Here is a 21,535-nt window from a genome sequence, read left to right as displayed (position 1 = left end):
TTGTCATGAAATGTACACTTCTTGGGGGGGAAAAAATGCCTATTTATATCAATTATAAGTTTGTATCCTTCACATGGGTTGATTTAAAACTTGAGGTTCTATTATTAAAATACATTGTAATTTGAAATCTTTACAAAGTTTTCTGTCAGTCCTGTCAGGTACATAAAATGATAAACAAGTATTCCACAAACTTTTAAGGCTACTTGGTGGAAGTGTCGTCAATTGTATAGATATAACTGATCACACTGATCTGGGTGACTTCTCAGATTGAAATCTGTGATTTTTATCCAGGATTTTACACGATAAATTTTAAGTGCCAAGCAAAAAGTGTCAGGCCCTGCCACATCAAATTATACTAGAATAAAAAAAATATTTACAGATTATAAAAAAATAGTGTAAAAGTAAAGTTAAAGACATTTCCTTCACGCTGGCAGCTCATATGCTAGCATGCATATGTACTGAGTATAACGGAACGTTAAAGGGTTAACTGTCAAAGTTAGGTTCCAACAGTAAAGTTTTATTTGACATTAAGTAATAAATGTGTATTTTACATATGTTATTTAAATACAACTTAAATAAAAGACTAATTATAGTTTTAACATTCTTTATAACCATGCAAGTTTTCATTTTCTTCACCCAAGGTGACAAAAACTGGTGACAATAAGTGTTTTTTAGTGCAAGGATAGAAACAAACTGGGTGGGAAATGATGCCATTGTTCCAGGTGAAGATTCCCTACATGTACCTTAATATTCGGATTTAACTGAAAAACAAATGCGAGATATTTGAAATTATATCGGATAGAATGAGAATGAACCAATGAATGACGTTGACCGTGTTATGTAATATAAGTATCCGTAGTAAAAGTTAGAGACTGCTTTGAGAGGAAATAAGGAATGACTTCGAACTTTTGAAGATGGTGTAAGTTTCTTTTCCACCATCTTCAAAGTGCTTTCGTTTCATAAAGTGTACACACCTTCCATCCAGTCGATATTTGGCTGCTTCTCGGGAGCTCGTGCAAACTCCAATACTACCGCGTGGCACTTGGAGACACAAAAAAACGCAGGTCTGATCGAGGAGGGGCGTCCGGGTCAGATTTCCAGAGGAGTGCGACCCCGGAGCTGCCAACGAACGCCCTATGTGTGCGCATGCGCTGATCTACAACTGCTGCAACAACTCGTAAGAAACTAAAAAGGCCCATCCACTTGATTTAGAAGTCAACTACTGAACTGTGGGACGGCCAAGTTTTACCTCCCTACTATCTCAGCATCCTTCCCAGCAGTAGGAAAAAAGGAGAAGCTAAACAAGCAAAAGTTTCCTCCGACTCGCAAACAGAGGAGTCGACATGGATGAAAAGGAGCTTTTACTCACGGGAAGCTTCTCCACACGGTAGAAGAATGATAACATAGCTAGCACTTTGAGTTGTTTTGTATGAGAGGACGAGAAAAGCTCAGCTGTGGGAAAGTTTGGAGCAGGAGCTGAGCTGGCTATGGCGCGGGACAGAGAAGACCCCGGGATGGCCAAAACGCCAAAAGTCAAACGGCAAAGAAAGAAGAAAACCAAAGAGAACAAGACCAGGACCGTCCACGCTAACTTACTCTATGACCACGCCAAAGGAGAGGAAAACCCGAACAGACACTATGCAAACAACAAGATTAAGACGACCAAGTACACTGTGCTGTCTTTCCTGCCAAAGAATCTTTTTGAACAGTTTCACCGCTTCGCCAATGTTTACTTTGTCTTCATCGCTTTGCTGAATTTCGTCCCAGTTGTCAACGCGTTTCAGCCAGAACTTGCTCTGGCTCCTGTGGTCTTCATTTTGTCTGTCACTGCCATCAAAGACCTGTGGGAGGACTACAGGAGGCACAGATCGGATAAAGAAATCAATCACATGGACTGTCTGGTCTTCAGCAGGTAAGATGGGCCTCATACCAGCAGCCTGCGGAGTCCAGCTGCTGCTCTAACCTGGGTGTTTAGTTATTTCCCTCTCTATGAGTCAGTGTACAAAGTGTCCTTCCAAAGTGCATTTTTACAAACATTCACATCAGATGATGCACATTCTTCCAGACTCCAAATAACCCCCCTCATTTTTCTGCTTTCATGCCAAACCTGGCAACCTGGCCTTCCTGCAGAATTCCAGCTGTCAGCCTCTCAGTCTCATATCCAGTCAGCTGTACAGTCTGTGGCTTATTGGCTAAAACCTCACCATGTCCAATGTATGAATCAGATCTCAAGAGTTTCCTTCCAATAAGAAGTACTAATCACATTAACCCTTCAATTTTTACTATTTTTTCTAATAATTTTTTATAACATCAGTGAAACCGATAATGGCACAAAACATCTTATTATTGTCCTGCAGCATGTCAAGTATCCCAGACTCAGGTTGTCCTGGTATAATCGTTAAGTATGCTAGTGTATCAGATTGGAACAGTTTATATTGTAACACGTTATATCAAAACATCATATCACATTGTTTCGTATTGCAATTGTATTACATATCTTATCATAATTTAAGACTTGGATTGTCTTGTATCCTAAATTTCTCATCACAGATACAGCTATTAACAAGAAAGAATAACAAAAGTAAGCAATATGCAGAGTGTTTTTTCATTGTTTCCACAGTAAAACATATCTGCGTATGGAAAATACCAATCTTGTCTTGCAGACTATCAGTCCCAGAATCAAGATATCGTGATATATTCGTAATAATTTCTAATGTTTCAGATTGCTATGTTTCGTATTGTAACACAGACGTAGAAGAAATGATGATTGAAATATATTGATACATTAATATACTAAAATTCACAAAGTAAGTAATGTGCAGTTTTTTTGTTTTGTTTTTTTCTCACTCATTTTTGGGTAAAATAATCTTCAGTGTACCATATTGTGTTAAATTCCATCCAGATTATACTTTGTGGATAAAAAAAAACAATAGCATGTGCCTTGTATTTATCAGGTTTGATAGTTTTGTGCCCCTTTTGACACCAAGTTTGAAAGTTAATTTTTTGAGTATACCATGAACTTCAATACCCCTGATCAAAAAACACATTCATGAAGACATGGCGTATGCGCTTGTTTTGAGCAACATTACACTCTCTGCTAGCACCACACTGTTAATGTTTGTTATTGTCAAAAGATAATTAACCTTTAAATCAGTTGTTTTTGGGGAGAGGTAGTTGGTTTTGGTATTAGTCGGGTACACTGACTGGCAAAATTAGATACCTTGTATATGGATGGGTACCTTTCTCATTTGAAATGATACGATACTGATGCCTGGTACCTGGAAACCGGTATCTGTACTAAACAGTACCAATTTTTAGTACTTTTTTGTGTTTATGTGGTAAAAGTATCAATTTGTTTAATGATAAAATTTCTTTTCTTTTTTTTTTTTTTCCAAAAAACACATTTATTCTTCAATATATAACCTTGCAATCCTGTGTTCATGTCCAGCATGGAAAATCTCCTACTCTTCTGCTCCCTCACAGTCACAAGGATGCATTTAGGTACCTCAACATGGTACCTTTTTGATTTTACGTGAATTGGTACCTGGAACTTTTGACTTAATTTGGTTGGTACCTTTAAAAGTACCTAATTCGGTACCTATCCCTATCCTCGTATCACATTTCAAATACAAGTGTAGGCTGATACAGACACTGGCATCGGAATCAGACCAAGACTAATATTATAGTCCACATAACATCCAGTACATGAGCACCTAGATAAGGATTTAACAGGGCCGGAAAACGGTAATTTTATCCTTTGCGATGTGTGTATATAGTGTGTAAAGTCCTAATCAGAAACATAACTTTTAACTACAGCTGCTGAATAAACACAGCAGACTAAAAAGTACAATATTCATCTGTTGGATTTAGTTGCAGAAAGATTTGATGTTGTGTGTTTTTGTAGTCCGTATTTGAGTCAAATGACTTAACTTTGTCTAACCAGAACTATAAAGGAGCCTCATTAAGTCTGGATCTTGCATCTGACAGTAAAAAAGTAACCGTACTGCTTTTGGGAGAACCACTATGGTGTAACAAAAACTTAATGCTGTGGTGTCAGAGTGTATCCACATTTTCTCGTAGCTGCAGTCCAGAGTTTTTGGGGAAAAGAACATTTTCAGGCCTCTGAGTTAAACCTGGCCAACACATGAGGAATATTTATCACGTGTGGATCCAAAAAGTCCTGCAGACCCCAGTTTGCTGCCCACTTTTCTGTCACAGAGGTGTGAAGCTGCTTTAAATCCAGATGTTGTCTCAGTGCCGTCATTGTTAGAGATGAGTCAGAGCGTTACCTGTTTCTCTCCCTGGCTTTCTCCAATGCTAACTAAGTGAGTCCTGTGTGTGTTTGTGTGTGTGCAGAGTGTTATTGCTAATGAAAAGCAGCACTGTGGTTCATGTACAGAGCATAATTCATGCTAAATCAAAAGGCTCAGTGTTTAGTGTGCGCACAGTTTCAGCCAGGCTCAAGTTTTTCAGTCAAGGTTGGACATAATTGAGTTTTCTTCTGCTGCTGCAGCATTGTGCAAAACACCTCTTTTTTTCCCTCAACCTGTATACAGCTCACATGACTTGTAGAGATTTGAAGACACTTTTTCCTTTCATTCTGATTTCTGAGCTTGAATTTGTGAATGAGTCCATATAAAAAAATACTGTAAAAATCCATTTTGTTGTGAATCTTTCTCTGTGGATAAGGAATCTTCCCGTGGAGAAGGATTAGTTTCCTTACTTAGAGAGTAACACATGTATGTGTGTAGTCACAGCTAGATTGTTTATTTCTGCTGATATAAATACTGAAATGATAATAACCACAGCCCTGTAAACAGACAGTGCCTTGTGTATTAAACAAATACTGTTTGGTATTGGTGGTATATGCTTCATTCAGGGTCCCTGGCCTTACGACAAGAGGACTTAGACACAAGCTAAGCTAACAGTAGTGACAGCTTTGTTTGCAGCTCTTCTGGATGCTGTTTCCACTGTGAAGCGTCTCAGAACCAGAGATAATTACTTTATCCAGTGTTTCTCTTTCAGACCTTACAGTCTCTGCTCTGCGCTGTTGTTTACAACTGTTGTCACATGGTCTGCAGGTGGAAACAATGCTACATCCATGCTGGTGATTAAATGAAACTAACTTTTAGAAAAGGAGACTCCTCATATTTTTTCTGTCCCTTCTCCATTAATGACAATTCGAATAAAGGTGTAGGTAAAGTATCCAGCCTATCCCAGAAAAGGTGGGCTTGTCCAATCAGGCCCCACTCTTGATGAGGTAGAGCATACAGTCTAAACTGGGTAAGCTCTGATTTTTCTGTCTTACGTCTAACCTCTCTACAGACTATCTTTGGGGTTGATGTTGTCTTTTATCTATTTTCCACCTGAAAATGGAAAAGAAGGGTTGGGTAGAGTGTCCAGCCTTACCTGGGGAGGTGAGTTCTAGCCTAACCTGTGTACTGGTGAATGCTATGTGCAGAAGTGGAGCAACAGATGCACATTTTGTTGAAAGACAGTCAGCAGATTGAGCAACTCTGAACTCTGGCACAGCAAAGGTAGAGGCTGTTTTCAAAAGTTTGTATTTAAGGTCGGCTAAATCTCCATTTCTGTGTAAACAAGAGGCTGAAACGCAACAAACCTATTGCATTTCACCCAAAAACCATCACTGTGTGAACTAAGTGTGCAGCTTAACTCTGGGTAGGTGCATAAACTGGCTCTGGTTTAACTGGCTCTGCCTCTAACATCTTCTTTCGAACATTACTTTAAAGACCCCTTTTCTGTGTAGTCTCCCCTCACCTTTCTATTCCCTGTGTAAGAGCAGAAGAGAAGGGGGAGGTAAAGCATACAGCAGTAATGGGCATGGGTGACGTCCAGCCCAAATAAGCTTGTAGACCTTTTTGTTTTGCCTAATATTTATCAACATGATCTTCTTTCTGTTTCAGTTTTCCCCTCCCTTTCCTCGTCATTAATGAGGTGCGGGTAGAGTATGCAGCCTCATCAAGTGGGGGTCTTGCTCTCTGTGCTCTGTGTCTAATATCTCCCCACAAACTTTTCTCTCTGTTTAATCTTCATCTCTTCCCTCATAAATGAGGGTAGGTAGGGGGAGGTAGGGCATACAGGCTTAATAGACCAGGGTGGGCTATAACGGGCCTCTTCTTCTTCCTCTGACTTCCGTGTCTTCAATTTAGGATGCGGTCACACTGGCGATCCGTACCTTGCTTAAGCACACTCCAACCTCAAAGTCCAGCTTGTTTGGCCAGTGTTACTCCAAGTGTGCCGTGCTTGAGCATGGTTCACTTCTCTGCTTTGGCACACTGCGGAGAGGTGTGCTTCAGCACGGTACACTTGTGAACAAGGAGGTAGGGTGTGCAGCCCTACCTGGTAAGAATAAGCCTCAGCCCAATTAGGCTTCTTGCTTTCGGCTTCCTGCAACTTAAATCTTTCTATATGCCTTTCTCTTTGTAAACTCATTCTTCTGTACCGTCTTCCCTAATCAATGAGAGAGAGGAGGGTGAGGTAGAGCATACAGGCTTAACAGATAGAGGTGAGCAGGCTCCTCTTTCTGGCTCTGGCTTTCTTGCCTTAAATTTATTATCTCTTTATGATCCTTGCCTTGCTTTCTTTTTCTTCCTTCTCTTCCATTAATTTATGAAAGTAAGTCACAAGGGGAGGTAGGGTATGCAGCCTCATCTGGTATGGATGGTCCTTGGGCTAAATCACTGCTGTATCCTCTTTGTTCTGTCTTATCTTTCTCCTCATACTCTTCTCTTGATCATACTGTTTTTTCATATTCTCTTTCCTCATTTAAGGAGGGCGAGTAAGGGGAGGTAGAGCATACAGGCTAAACAGATGAGGGTAAGCTATAGCAGGCTTCTCCTTTTGGTTCTGACATCTCTGTCTTCAACTAAATGCCTCTCTTTCACTCTGGCAAAGGTGAGCTCTACACCAAACAATTCTGGTCCTATCCCTGCCTCACCTATCCCCTTTGTTTCTTCACTCTTACTGTAACTTACTGTTTTCTGTTAGCTGGACCAAACTGTTGAGCCTGACGTGTTTCTGGGCTAACTTGACGAAATACTGGTACAGGGAGGTTCCAGGTTGATAACCCTGGTGATTTACGGGCTCTTGCTGCTCATCTATCCTCATCCATCTTCATGCTCTGGTTGTGGGGACATTAGGGGTCAGGTGGAAGGTTATTTGGAGCATAAATATCAGGATGAGGACTTAATGAGATGAGTTTCTTCTCTGAGTGCTTTTGCTTTTCTTTGGTGCACAGTTACCTTGTTAAAAATCAGATGGAACTGGTTTGATTTTTATGAGGCTGATGAACTTCAGTTTCGGATCAATGCGTTCATTGGTGTAGTTGCAGAAACCTGACATCATGTTAAAGGTTGTAGCATTTATACTGGTACACTTTTAAAGCAACTGTGCTGACTTCATCACAGTATTATTATTTTTTTCTCAAGTATGAAATAGTTGTTTAAAGTATCTTTTACTATCCTTCTGTGGGGATTTTTACAGCAGGTGAACCATATTGACGTTTATACATATTTATTATTTATCACATGTAAGGATGGGTACCTTTAACATTTAAAATGATACAATACCCTGTACCTGGCAATCGGTTATGGTTCTCAAAGGTACCAATTTTTGATTCTTTTTTTGTGTGTATGAGGGAAAAATATACATTTCTTTCATGATAAAATATCTTTTTTTTTTCAATTAAACATATTTATTTTTCAATTTATAACCTTGCAATGTTGTGTTCATGTCCAGCATGGAAAATCTCCTACTCTTCTGCTCCCTCACTGTCACAAGGATGCATTTAGGTACCCAAACATGGTACCTTTTGATTTTATGTGAATTGGTACCCGGTACTTTTGACTGAATTTGGTCGGTACCTTTTAAAGTACCTAATTCGGTACCCATCTATTAACACACGGCAAACCTCTAGAGACTTTTATTATCATACAGGAAAAACATTTTTTTTAAGAGAATGCTAATATTTAGCAAGTCGGATAAGGAAGCAGGCGTGTGGTGGTAAATGTTTCTTCACCTTTATCATGATTCACTCCAGAGGACTCCTGAGTTTAAATCCTGGAGAAGCTACAAAGACCACCCTGGTCAGATCAGGTACTAACAGAGCTGCTTTACTGGAATGTAAACAGTTTGAATCGTAATCTGTTTTTCACACAAAAGTGCAAAAAACATCCGCCGTCTGTTGTTCTCACTAGAACTGATCTGGAAGCTGGGTCGCTGAACGCCCAGTTTGACCACTACAGTCCGAGATGTTGCATTCCTTCATAACTGGATAATTAATTACTAATGTGTGTGTGTGTGTGTGTGTGTGTGTGTGTGTGTGTGTGTGTGTGTGTGTGTGTGTGTGGGCCTCTTTTCTCCTCAGCTCGACTTTCTGAAGTTATTCTCTAGTCATGCTCAAGACAAGAAGGTCAATTTCACATCCAAGCAGCACTGAAGTGCAGTGATAATCCTTTTAACTCATACACACTGTCCTTATATCACATCCAGAATAAGTTTTATCAAACATTTAGAAAAACAACCAGTCATTCTTCAAACAAATGGATGCAGTGGAAAAACTTTGAAAGCAAGTGTAAAAAAGAAAGAAAACACCAAACTATTTATATTTAGAAAGAAAAATGAAGATAAAATTTGTACATTTACAATATTCTACAACTTAAACCTTTGAAAAGGGGAAGTGAAAGCAATGACCATCAACTTTAAACTGTTGTTTAAAACAAAAGCTTTCAAAATGATTGATCAGAAAGAAGCATTTTCTGTCTCAGTCGAGTCTTACTATTTAGGATTCACTGTTTTCAATTACTCTACTGTGAAAAAGTTCTTATTGGCATTTTACATAATACATACATTTAAATTAGCCGCCTGAAGACCTGCCGGTGAACACTAACTGCCTGTCTGTATATAGTTTGAGCTGCCATTGATGATTCATTTGCAGAATCGTTTCCTGTTTGTGTTTAGATGGTGGGAAACTCCAGTTGTTTTTTTTTCTTTTACGGCCACTGGTGTTTTGTTAAAACTGCATTTGTATTCTAAGAAAAAAAAACAGATCTTTACTCGAACAGGGAGAGCCAATATAGGATTTCTAAGCCCTGACCTGGGAGGGGGTCACCAAAAAGTTACATGGGTACTTGTATTGAATTTTTATGTGAAATTTAAAAAAAAATAAACATTTCATTCAAAAAGTTTTAACACAATTTAAGAGTGCTTAGCATCCATAGACATTGTCAACTACCATTTTCTTTATTGTTTCTGGGTGTTTTAACTGAAACATGGTGTTGTATCACTAAAAGCTTCATCAAGAACAGGCTTCACTGTGGCTGCCACCATCACCCACAGCTCTTCACACTGTGGTCGCTGTTAAAATGCATATAAATAAAACAGAAACAGAAAAGACTCAACTCTCAAGCTGATGAAAAAATATTGAGAGAAGAATTAAAAGATCTGAAAATGTATTGCAGAATAGTCAGGGGGGTAATGAAAAAATACAAGACGCACCATTTGGAGCTGAGAGATGTCATTTCTGTTTCATAACTGACCAGAAATAGACCAATTAATCGTGATGATTTATTACACGAGTGAAGTAATCCACATCAGCCGATGTCTGCACTCATGAGGCTTATTAAAAAAAATGTTTGCAGACACTGCAGGCAGCCTCAGCCATTTTGCCTCCAGTCACTCGATAGATGGTGCGATTGCTCTAAGACTGCAAGGGAAGCTCAACTTTCCCTAAAATGTCCCCAAAAAGTGGTGATATGTACTGCTGTGTGTACATTTCATTGACAAAATATGCGCTAGAATTCCTTCATCTTTTGTTCAGAATCAGCTCCTATCACAGGTAACTGGCTCCACCTCCTTCTCATTCATCCCCACGGCGTCTCAGCGCTTTAACACAGTCGGACGCTCAGCGTCTTCTGACTTCAGTGGAAAGCGTAGAGTGGGTTGTTCCACTGTGGAAACTGGACGGTCATTGGATAAACGCTGGGCTTTGTCCCGCCCATCGGACGCTCGGCGTCTCTGGGGGTCTATGAGGCAGTGGGCTGGCCTGGACGCTGGGCTTCTGCATGATGATTGGATGATCTGTCTGAGGCGGAATCCCTTTTTGATTGACAGTGAAATGAGCCAGTCAGAGATCTTGAAGTATAACTCTCCACCAGAGCATCTTCTGAGTTCTACATTTACTTGTTCTGGACTGATCGGAGGCTTTATCGATCCCCAGTGAGTTTAGTTTTATTAAAAACAACGAGCGTTGTGTTTAAAGATTCTCTCTCTTTTCACCAATAAGCAGCTACAGCGACAGCTGTGGAGCTTCTCCCCCTGTCACTCACACTTACAGTCTGTCGTAGTCTCACGTAGCAGCTCCAGCTGCTAGCAAGCTGGCACGGAGGGTAGAATTTACGTTTAGATGAATAAACAAATTTATGATGTAGGCGGGAAAATAATGAGCTGCCCCTCCATGACTGACCAGCAGCGGCCACTGATGAGCAGGCTCCCGTCTTTCAGTGAAACTCAGATACAACCTGTTATTCTGAATTTCCTCAATCACCATCAGCACCATTTTTTCTTTTTAATTTTTTTTCTTCTACATACGCCTGTATTTGGAAGGACAGGACAGTTTATAGAGCTGGTAATAGTGTGAGAGCGGGGAATGACATGAGGAAAAAAGGGCTGCTGGCTGGACTCAAAGCCGGGGCTGACCTCCTGGGGCGTGTGACCTTACTGCCAGTCCAGAGGTTAACAAACTTTTTTGACTTGTGACCCCAAAAATAGAGACTGGGAAACATGATTAATCCAATCCCAAAACGGATAAGACTGAAACAAAACAAAACAAAAAAGGATACTGTATCGGGTTGATCAGTCGAAAATTAGGAGGCCATCTTTTTTTTGACATGATGACACCTTTTTGCAACCTGAAGCAGTAACCTGCTGGTGTTATATATAAATACTGATTTAATTTACAGAATAAAGTAGTGTAATCTATAGCGATGCATTTTTCTATTTCATGAATTAATAATAATCCATGTGGAACGTGTTGCTGGCTAAGATGAGGATGTTTATTTGGTGTAATGTGCCTTAAATAATGGAATGATACGTGACTTCTTTCTCATTTGTTATAATTTAGTAGATTTATCTTATCAAATACAACTGAACAAAAGAAAAGTGATGTGATTTCAGCTTCATTTATTCATGTATAAATGAATCAGCCAACCTGCTCTCTAATTACTGACTGAACAGCTGTTTTTCTTAAGCAGGTTTCAGTTTTTCTGGCTGATCTGTGTGAACTTCTCAGACTTTGCATTTTCTGCAGAACTCAAATCTGAGTCATTTATTGAACAATCACATGCTTTTATTCTGAAAGTCTTTTCTTCATCTTCAGGCTTTGATTCACTCCCAGGCGATGGAAAACAACAGGCAATAGAAAAAAAAAGCTTGAAACATCAGTTTTCAGTTTGCCATGTCGTCTTGAATTCCTCTCCCTGTGTCTGTCCAGTCTGGAGTTTGATGTGTGCAGAAAAAGTCTGATTTTCATGTGGACACCACGTGCACTTCAGAAAAAAAAAAGAAAAAAAAAACAGTCAAGGAAATTTTTTGTATAGTTGGATGTGAGTCATTGATGCCAGGGGGGCTGTTATGAATAAATAACTGTGTTTCTCCCTTTCACTTCTCCACTGTTGTTGGTAGCTCGGGGATATGCATTATTTAATACCGCTGTTACCAGGAAAATCACATTGTTCAGAAATGAAGCCTGCTTCCTATTAGTGAGCGGTTTTGCACATTAATGTTGGAGTGAGTTATGTTTGGAGGAGTGACATCATGTAGATTATCTTAACATAAGCTTAACTACAGTTAGGAGAATCAGGCTGTTGATTAAAAACAGAAAAACCGGCTGGGAATTCCTCCAAGCAAGGAAACTGTTGTTTTATCGACGGGAGATAGTTTGTTTACAGTTGTGGAATAATGTTTGTCTATCAGTGATTCTATCAGCAGGTATGTTTCATTATTTACAAAGGTGACTTTTATTGAGTCCAGAGGCTCACAAACTCTGCCGTGCCAAGGACCCATACCTCATCCACGTGTCATGTTATTACCGTAATTCATTTCTTCTTTTGGAGATACAATCTTTCCATCAAGATTTTCCTACATGCAGCGTTAACAACCCAAGGCCATCATTTTTGGCCCATAACATCCCTCAGAATCATGTCATACATCATTAGATGGTCTCAGTACAGCTGCAGACATCACTGTTAGGCTTGATGTAAACTTACTGTTGACTACATGTACGCTAATTTAAGGCCCATTTATTGTCCCTTTACATACTGAAATGTATTGGTCTGTTTCAAACGATGTTACCGTCACTGCCCACATACTTCCCTACGTCCTTTGCGTTGGCACTACAGTTAATCAATACATCCACCAGGGGGCGGTTCAGCCCAGGGTCATGTTTATGACGACAAAACTCAAAAATAAACACGGTGACTATGATCGAGGATTTAATAATGTTCCACTTGCATAAAACACAAAAATGGAGGCAGCGTTGTAGCAGGTAGTGGTTGGTGAGGCAGTTAAATACACCGTGATAGTTCTGCCATTGTTATTTCTTCTTTGTGTCTCACTAAAGCCTTGTATCGGGCAGTAGGAGCAACACTGCCCCCACAGTTTCCGGTGGTACTGCTCCGTTTGGTCCGTATCCGTAAGCTTCATGGGAACATACTGAAATATGGACAAAATGAATGCAGAGCACGAACAGAAGGCTCGTAACGTTGAGCTTAAATTGGTCATAAATGGGCCTTTAGCTGCCACTTGTCCCCAGTGTTGCAACAGCTGTCCCCGTCTTCAAGAACTAATTTGACCTGAATTAGTGATGTGTCGTTTGTGATGATTTGTTCAAAACCATCAAATCATCTGGATGAAGGAACCAAATTGAATCAGTAGCTGAAAAGAGTTGTTCATTTCTCAACTTCAGTTGCACTCTCTTCTCTCTCCCATCTCGCATTTCTATTTCTAGAACAGACTGAACCAAACAGTCAGAGTTGGTCAAGAGTCCTGTGTCCCACACACCCAGCTTTACATTTCCCTATCTCCAAAATTGAGGAGGAACAATTAAATCGTTTTTTAACACTGAGGTGTTGCAAAAGTATATGTGCTTTTCATAACTGCAGTTGCACACAGCTTATATTGACAACTTAAATTCACTTGGCTGACTGTTGTAACATCCAGTGATGATGGTCTTAACACACTTGTGTTTCAATCAGTATATGTGTAACTGAGGCTGGTGACTCGCAGTCTCACGCGTTCATGTTCAGTCAGTCATTCACTGAACGTACTAAACAACACCTCCCAATCTCTCTCTTCCTCTGTCAGTCAGTGAGTGATTTTTGTTCATAACGTAATAAACTGAACAGCTGGGTAATATATGTCGCTCTTTCTTTTTTTTTTTTTTCTTTTTTTTTTACAAGTGTTTTCAAAGATATTTTCATGAGGCAGTTGCACGCAAATGCAAACACAAGCCATGCAGCAGATATATTTTTGGTTTCTATAAACATAAAAAAAACTAATTTTCTCTTTATTTACATAAAATTTACAGGGCTTTCTAAAATAACATCACTATAAAGATATTTAGTAAATAAAATTGTTAACTTTGTCACTCTGTCCTTTGGAATAGAAGAAAAAGAAGCTTCTCAAAAGGATTTGAAGTCTGGAAATTTAACCTCAGATTGATTTTTATAACAGCGTTCAGCAGGTATTTTTCCCAAAGTCACAAAGACCTGTTTTTGCTCTCCATACTGACCAAATGTTCCTGTGTACACCAAAGCCTGCTGATACTTGATTGATCAAAAATACTTGAACTACAAATGGAAATCAGGTCACTAACCAGGCTGAAAATCCAGACCCTGAGCACAGATTCAACATGTTTAATCCATAATAAAACTTTGTATCATTTCTGTATTATTCCAGGTGTGTGCTACACAATTGTGATGCTTGTCATACGAGCTGAACATTTCAACAACTTTAAATAGCTAAGCCTTTTGTTATTGAAGAATACAAGGATCATTTTGCAAGTTTTTATTGAGTTTGACTGTTTTCAGAGACTTTCCTCACCTTCACAGCAGTCCACAAGTCAGAATTTAAAGTAGTTTCATTGACTTTGAAATTAGTCACTATGAACATCCATAATCAAGAGATCAGAGGGTTTTTTTCAAATATCAGCGCCTTTTTCATTTACAGACCATTACAGACCTTCGCAGAGCTCAAAAGTCGACTTAATCAGCATCTGAATCCTTAATCTGTGAGTTATGTTCTCTCTGATTTGGCGTCAGTTTTTAAAGTCTCACTGTGTTAAGGCTTGACTCTCAGCTAACATGCTATCAGTGTGTGTTTAATCCAGCGAACATGTTCTGTGTTCCTCTGAAGCCTCATTTAGACTTAATAAAGCTCTTATCTGGACGTATGGAGCTTCTCTCTGAGAGGAAAATCTCTGGCTTGCAGAATGTGAAACTCGGTTGCTCCATCTTTAGCACTCCTCTGGCAATGTCTGCTGTCTGCCCACTTCCATATATACAGTAACACACTGACTGCCCCGTCCAGATTTATGGAAGTGCTGCTGAGGTTTCTCTTTATAGAACCCACAATTATTGAAAACAATGGCTCACAGCAGCTGTTCGACTCTCGTTGTTCTGGCAGGGCGGAGAGGCGTTATGTGGAGAAGTACTGGAAGGAGGTGCGGGTGGGAGATTTCATCAGGCTGCGATGTAACGAGATCCTCCCCGCCGACGTTCTGCTGCTGAGTACCAGTGACCCGGACCGCCTGTGCCACATCGAGACCGCCACACTGGACGGAGAGACCAACCTCAAGCAGAGGCAGGTCGTCCGCAGCTTCTTTGACCTGGTGAGACGTCTTCTCCTGTCAGAGTTATTAGATGGTCATTATCATACCTGTTGGGTTCAGTGTGTCAGTACACATCTGTTCTAAGGAGAAATGTTACCAGATTCATTTAACAAACACTCAAAAAGTCTTTCTTTTTTGCCTTGAACAGCACACTGTCTTTATAAACCCCATGATAAACTAACGCCTACATTTTTCTTAACAGAATAAGAATGTCAAGTTTATTTGTAGAGTGTAACATGTAAAACGTACACAAGGCAATTCAAAGAATTACACCTATATAAAGCCACAAGAAGGCAAAATAAAACAATTCCATAAAGCAAAAAAAATCATTAATTGAACTAAATTAAAGTGAAGAATGCAGAAATCCTACTTTCAGTTGTCATATTTAAAGCTAAGTAGAGCTATTTTAAGCTGGGATTTGAACATCATCAGAGTTGAGGGCGTTCTCACGTCTCCTGGAAGACTTTTTGCCTCACCCTGTTTAGTACTGTCTCTAGGCCAGGGGTCACCAACGAGGTGCCCGCAACATCCACTTCATGTGCCAGCGAGGCAAGTTCCAAAAAACAGCACTGGTCACAATAGAGCTCCTTACTACCATCTTTGTTGTTTAAATTATCAATAATAATTGTGAAATAATTAACATTGGCCTGTGAGCAGGCTCGTCACATAGTATTACCACTTCTACCATGATTAATGTTATGAAAAAGTGATCTGTGCAATTTTGTCTTGAAAGTTTTCATCAGATAAGTAGCCCTTCATGCCCCTCATTTCCTGTGAGACAGCCTTTGGTTTCAAAAAGGTTGGTGACCCCTGCTCTAGGCACTAGCAAGAGACCCCTCAGAAGATGATATGGCTCCAACATGTCAGAGATGTACTTTGGTGCTAAAGCATGAAGAGACTTTTACACAAGTAGAGCTGTTTAAAAGTCTGTTCTTTTGGCTGTATTTGGGGTTCAGTTGTCCGATAAAATCAAGGCTCTCTAATCATGATTGTTTTATTATCAAAATTAACTGCTGAATTCAAATACTTCACTGCAGTTAATCACATTTTAATTGTACTTTTAAAATTTTGCATTTTATTACAGTTTTTAAGTCACTGTAATGGAAAACTATATTTAGAGGAGTCTTGAACTGGAAATCAAATGAATGTGATGAGATTTACTTTTTGTTCTTAACTCTTCGACTTATTACTGAGGTAAACTGTGCACTGCCACACCAGTGTGGTTTGCAACCATGGCTTTAAGTAAGAACACAGCTTTAATGTGCTTCAGTCAGGAGCAGAATTGACATAATACTTTTCAATAATGCTGTTACAGATTAAGATATCTATTAGGGCTGAACAGATGTAAAGCAAATTTTTAATTCGCAAAGACTGCAATTAAAAAAAAGAGTTTCATGTTCACAGACCTGGAGAAAATACAGTAACTTGTACAGACATCCACAATAGAATGACTGTGGCTGGCAGAGCCATACCCTACAGAAGAGGATAAGGGCCACTGAAAAAAAAAATACATCCAATTTTTTTATAACTGTTTTTTTACAAGAAAAAAGTAAGAATTCTTAGATTTAAGTCAGAAGCCAGTTTTTTTTTTTTTTTTCCAGTGGCCCCAATCTTTTTCCTTCATACCCCTTGTTCGCTTTGTTCTATATAGTTTGTTACTCTTACTGACAACTGGTGGTCAGCAGAATTTCACAGTGTTCCTTTTTCTTTTCCAATCAAAAATTGCAGGAAAGACATGTTTATATGTTGACAGTATCATTTGTCATGTTGGTCGTGCTATGGAATGACTTAGTGCTTCTGTATAGTGAATAATGCAGAAGATAAATGTCCCTCCCAAACTAAATCGCATGCTAAATCGCAATCGCAAAATTGGTCCAAAATATCGCAATTGGATTATTTTCCAAAATTGTTCAGCCCTAATATATATAGGATTAAATGCATAAAGTGTCCACTCATTTTGTGTCTGGGTTTTTCAAGATGACTTTACATTCGTCCAGGGACCCCTGCTGACTACGTCAATATCTGCACTTTTCAACAGTTCTAGCCTGGTTGCTTTCTCTAGTTTCATGCAGCTCCTGATGCATAAAACCATCGTGATGAAAGCACCACAACATGCCAGCCTGAGACTGTCCTGCAGTCAGTTGCTGCTCATTTAGCAACTGATGTTAGCGTCTCTGGAGTTGTCTCATCCACAGGTCTGTGGTGGTTTGCTCGCTCCATCAGAGCGCTCTCTGGCTTCTGTTGGGGTTGCCAGTATCACTCTGATCAGCTGCACCTGAATGCTTAGCTTGTAGGTGTGAGCTTGATGAGCTTTGATGATGTTTTAATTTTCTTTGACATAAAGTGCATCTTCCTTTCGACTCATCCACTGAGAAGCTTGGGGATGTGCTGAAGTGAAATGAACTATTTTTGCTGTTTTTATTATGGCAGCAGCAGCAGCAGGAGGAGGAGGAGGAGTGGCTGTCTGTCTGTGGTGTGCTGAAAGAGATGAAATTGGCAGAGCCTTAAGATGATTTGATCAGTTGATTGAGTGCTGACTGTTTCATTGATCTTAGATACAGAGAATACTTACCTCTTATAAGTGCACCCAAGGTCATTACGCTGGGGGTGAAATGTTTGACCACTCCTCAAGAACTGCACATTCAGGTAGCTGAAGTTTGCCTGCCTCCTTCCTCTTTCCTCCTGGAAACACAACAACACTGGAACATAAAAAAATTTCCTCAAATTCCCCAAATGACCTTAGTAATTATTTTTAGAATCAGACAATAATGTGATAACTGCAGTTTAACTGCATTAGACCAATTTAGTTGTTCTTGTTGCAATGACAAATAAAGTTCTATTCTATTCTATTCTATTCTCGACCTGAATGAGCCTGTTTATCAAATCAAGCAATTAAGCAATAAAATAAATCTAATTTCATAAAGCTTATTTTGATTTTTCTGATTTTTTAAAACTTCATCAGAAAAGTATTCATCCAGTACATGATCATTTAATAATTCTGTATTTGAGTCCTTTACCTCCGCCAAAGAGGTTATGTCTTTTGTGAGAGTTGTCTGTTTGTTTTTCTGTGAACGACATAACTCAAAAAGTAACAAACAGATCTTGATGAAATTTTCAGGAAATGTTCAAAATGGGGTAAGGAAAAGGTGATTAAATTTTGGAGGTGATCTGGATCACCGTCTGGATCCAGGAGTTTTTTTAAAGGATTCTTTATCATTGTAAGATAGGGCCGTTTTCACCATATGTGTATATAACTCCACCATAAATGGTCAGATTGCTTTGCAAAACAATACAAGACAAGGTCACCATAATTTTTGACAGATGTTAAAGTACGATCCAGATCCTGACAATATGCTGGATATTAAGATCTGGAATATGAAATATGAACTGGGTCATCATAATTTTCAACACTGTCAGGTAACACATTATCATACAAACCTGCAACTAACACCAAATTGTAGCTGTGCTCTCTGAGTGCTTTTCCTGTTGTTTCTAATATTGAGCTCCTCTGTTTTTGTTGATGGGGGTAAAATTAAAAACACACCTTAAAGAGAAATTGACTGTGAATGTGAAGATAATCTCCTATACTCAGTTACTCTGTCATCCTTTGCTGTGTAATAATCTGCTGTTTGTGGTCCTGTTTGCAGGATTGTGATTTTGACCCTTTGAAGTACAACAGCATCATTGAATGTGAGAAGCCAAACAACGACCTGAACAGATTCAGAGGCTACATGTGAGTACTCCTTTCTCTTCTCAGTCTGTCAACGTGCCTGTAACTTTAAAAACAAACTCCCTCAATCACACGATGCTCGGCTTCTTCTGTGTCAACTCACGTGGCGAGTTTCAGGTTTCATTTTCATTTCACTGTAAACTAACCAAACTACATTTTTAGTTGTGTTGAGCTCCAAAATGGAAATAATGTGAAACTGTGGCTTGTTTAGAAGCCAGGAGTTTCTAACTTATCATTATGACTTAAACAGTTTTTCCAAGTCAAGATTACGATTTTGCTTTCTTGGGATGTGGTTTCAGGGTTTTCCCATTTTGTTTTCTCATGACTGGAATAAACTGCAGCTGCTCGGTGTAGCCTGGTGCTGCAGCTCACAGAGGGTTTTAGTTTATTTCAGCAACAACAAGAGTCTCCTCATTGTCAGGCTGGGTTCCTGTGTTTCACCTTACTTCCTTTTGTCTGTCTGCAGCATGTTGGAGGGGACTAGATGTGTTTTTTTAAGGCGATGAGAAAAGAAGGGAAGCTTGCCTGAGTCTCACAGAATGACTCATCCTGATGTAACTCTCTGTCACTGTCCTTTATTAGTAACATCGGTCCCTTGTTGCTCAAACGGATGCGTCTAAAAATCTACAACAGAAAGTCACAACTGCCAAATAGAGGTCAGGATGGAGGGCTGAGATTTGTAGGATCTCCTTTCTATGAGCTTTCATACAGAAAGATGAAAAAATACTTGCTTCATGCCTGTCATGCTCCACTCTCTGAAGTGATTAACACATTTTTTAAACTCAGTGGAAAACTGTTGCTGCTTTGCCACGTCTGTGTCGTAATCTAGGTTGTAATCTATGTGAGCTGTCAGCCTCCAGGAAGCCGCTGCAGCCAGCCTGAAATAGTTCAGCACATAAACAGAGGTGTTAAACCACAACACGGCATGTTTTCACCCCCTCTGTGTAATCACATGAGCGGGAAATTGGTGAATGTTCCCAGAGATGCATGGCTGTGTTTTCTGCCAGTACTGGTCCTTCACAGTTTGATTGGTTTAAACTGGTGCAAAAGTTTGTTTTACAGTTTCAGAGGGAAGAGACATGATGACAATTTGAATCACTTATTCCTCAACTGATGTGATATCTCTGTGATTAATAAGCATCCATCCTGTCGCATCGTCTTTGTCTATTTACTTACTTGTTTACTTACAGGGATAAATGTATGATGCATTCCTCCATAAAGTAAAAATACAAGCGTCTAGCCGTGGCCAACTTTCAACCCCTGTCCCTGGTTAAGCTTCCAAAATTAAATCAGAAATGACAGAGTCTCATGTCTAAGATACTGTATGCGATAAAATGTAGAAGTTAACCAGCGTTAACAGAGATAAAAGGACGAACACTGAAACAACACAGTTTTACTCATACAAAGGGAGTGTTTGTTTGTTTTTGTGACAAATGGTTAAAACTGTACAGTAAGTGTTAACAGACTTGGACATGTTTAAGCCTCCTTTTTTATTTCATATGTGTTAAAAACCTTGAGTTCATTCATTTTCCATTACATATGATTAGATTACAGCTACGACCACCATGTTGCATGGACTGTATGATGAATAGATGTAGTCTCCATGACGTCACCCATCTGTTTCTCAAACAGAGGTTTGAAGCCTGATTTTCAGTGGAGGCCATATTGGAAATAATGAAGTCAGAAGACGGGCTTCAAGTCTCCGCACTAACAGCTGTAGGGCACCAAACCTGTCAATCAGCTGAGCTGTGCCTCTGAAGACATGATCTTCACATCTTCTGGAAAGCGTTTCACCCAGAAAAGTGTGTCCTGATAGAGAAATAAGCTACTGAGACTGAAGGTCTTTTTTTGGCCCAAGCTGTAAACATGTTTATTTTTCTTTCTGTAAAAATCATCTTTTGTTGGCTCAGTGTGTGTGGTTTCCATTGCTTTCGGAGCCAGCTTGAAGTGGACGCTCAACGAACTGCAGACTTTAGCACTTCAGCATTGTATTCATGGCTTGTAGCTGCTTGACTGAGACACAGTTCAATTGTTTGCGTGCATCTTAAATCCCGCCTTTAGTGAGGCAAACAGCCAATCATAACTCAGGATTTTGGGATGGTACTAGGGCTGAACAATCAATCAGATTGAAACTGACATTGCATTTTAATAGAATGCAATTTTCAATATGCAAAGGCTGCAATTAAAAAAAAATCTTCATGTACTCAGACCTGGAGGGGATAAAGTCACTTGTACTCGTTCTACCTTGTAAAACCAGCAAAAGTCAATATGCTAGTTTTTCTGGCAAAAATCTTACATGTCTACAAAACCTGAAGTTAAATCAATCAGCCAATAATCTACTGTGATTGTAGTAGTTAAATAAAGATATGTTATCCATATCAATTTATGCATTAGTTTATCTTATTTCATCATTACATATGGGCCTGGCCTACAGGAAAGACCTGTTAATATGATGACAGTATCCTTTGTCTTGTTGGTCAGACTATACAATGATTTATTGCTTGTGATTAGTGAATAATGCAGAAGATAAACGTCCCCCCCAATAAATCCCAATTGCAATATTGGTCCAAAAAAATAAAATAAAAATAAAATCACAATTAAATTCTTTTCCAATAATCGTTCAGCCCCAGATGGTACCAGGGTTGCTGGGTTACAAAATATCAAAGAGGGCCATGTTACCTCTGGATTTAAAAGTGTTGACAGACATCACATTTTATCCTCATCATGACATCCTAAATTACTCCATTTCCATAGACTGTATACAACATGGACGTTGCCTCTGCAACGTCACCTGTGTTTCTCTAAAACCATAAAATGAAGCCAATCCGTGGACGCAGCCAAATTTGCTATGATGCCAGCTCTAAGTTTTAAACAGCTACAGGGTGCCTGCCAGTCACGTG

General features: G+C 39.4%; 1 protein-coding gene across 1 annotated transcript in view; it reads left to right on the top strand.

Moving 5' to 3' along the window:
- Positions 1 to 1,205: 1,205 nt before the first annotated feature.
- atp10a (ATPase phospholipid transporting 10A) overlaps positions 1,206 to 21,535 on the top strand; it is a 74,899-nt gene continuing 54,569 nt past the window's right edge. The window contains exons 1-3 of the mRNA XM_074667758.1: positions 1,206 to 1,912; positions 14,701 to 14,905; positions 18,553 to 18,638. Of these exons, the coding sequence (XP_074523859.1) occupies positions 1,488 to 1,912; positions 14,701 to 14,905; positions 18,553 to 18,638 (716 nt within the window). The 5' untranslated portion in view covers positions 1,206 to 1,487. The remainder of the gene's footprint in view (positions 1,913 to 14,700; positions 14,906 to 18,552; positions 18,639 to 21,535) is intronic.

This window comes from Halichoeres trimaculatus, unplaced genomic scaffold (assembly GCF_033239565.1).
Source record: "Halichoeres trimaculatus isolate MK-OKI-2021-1 unplaced genomic scaffold, fHalTri1.1 fHalTri1_scaffold_4, whole genome shotgun sequence".
NCBI classification, from domain to species: domain Eukaryota; kingdom Metazoa; phylum Chordata; class Actinopteri; order Labriformes; family Labridae; genus Halichoeres; species Halichoeres trimaculatus.
Note: the sequence above shows the minus strand (reverse complement) of the source record. Positions and strands in the feature narration are given on the sequence as shown.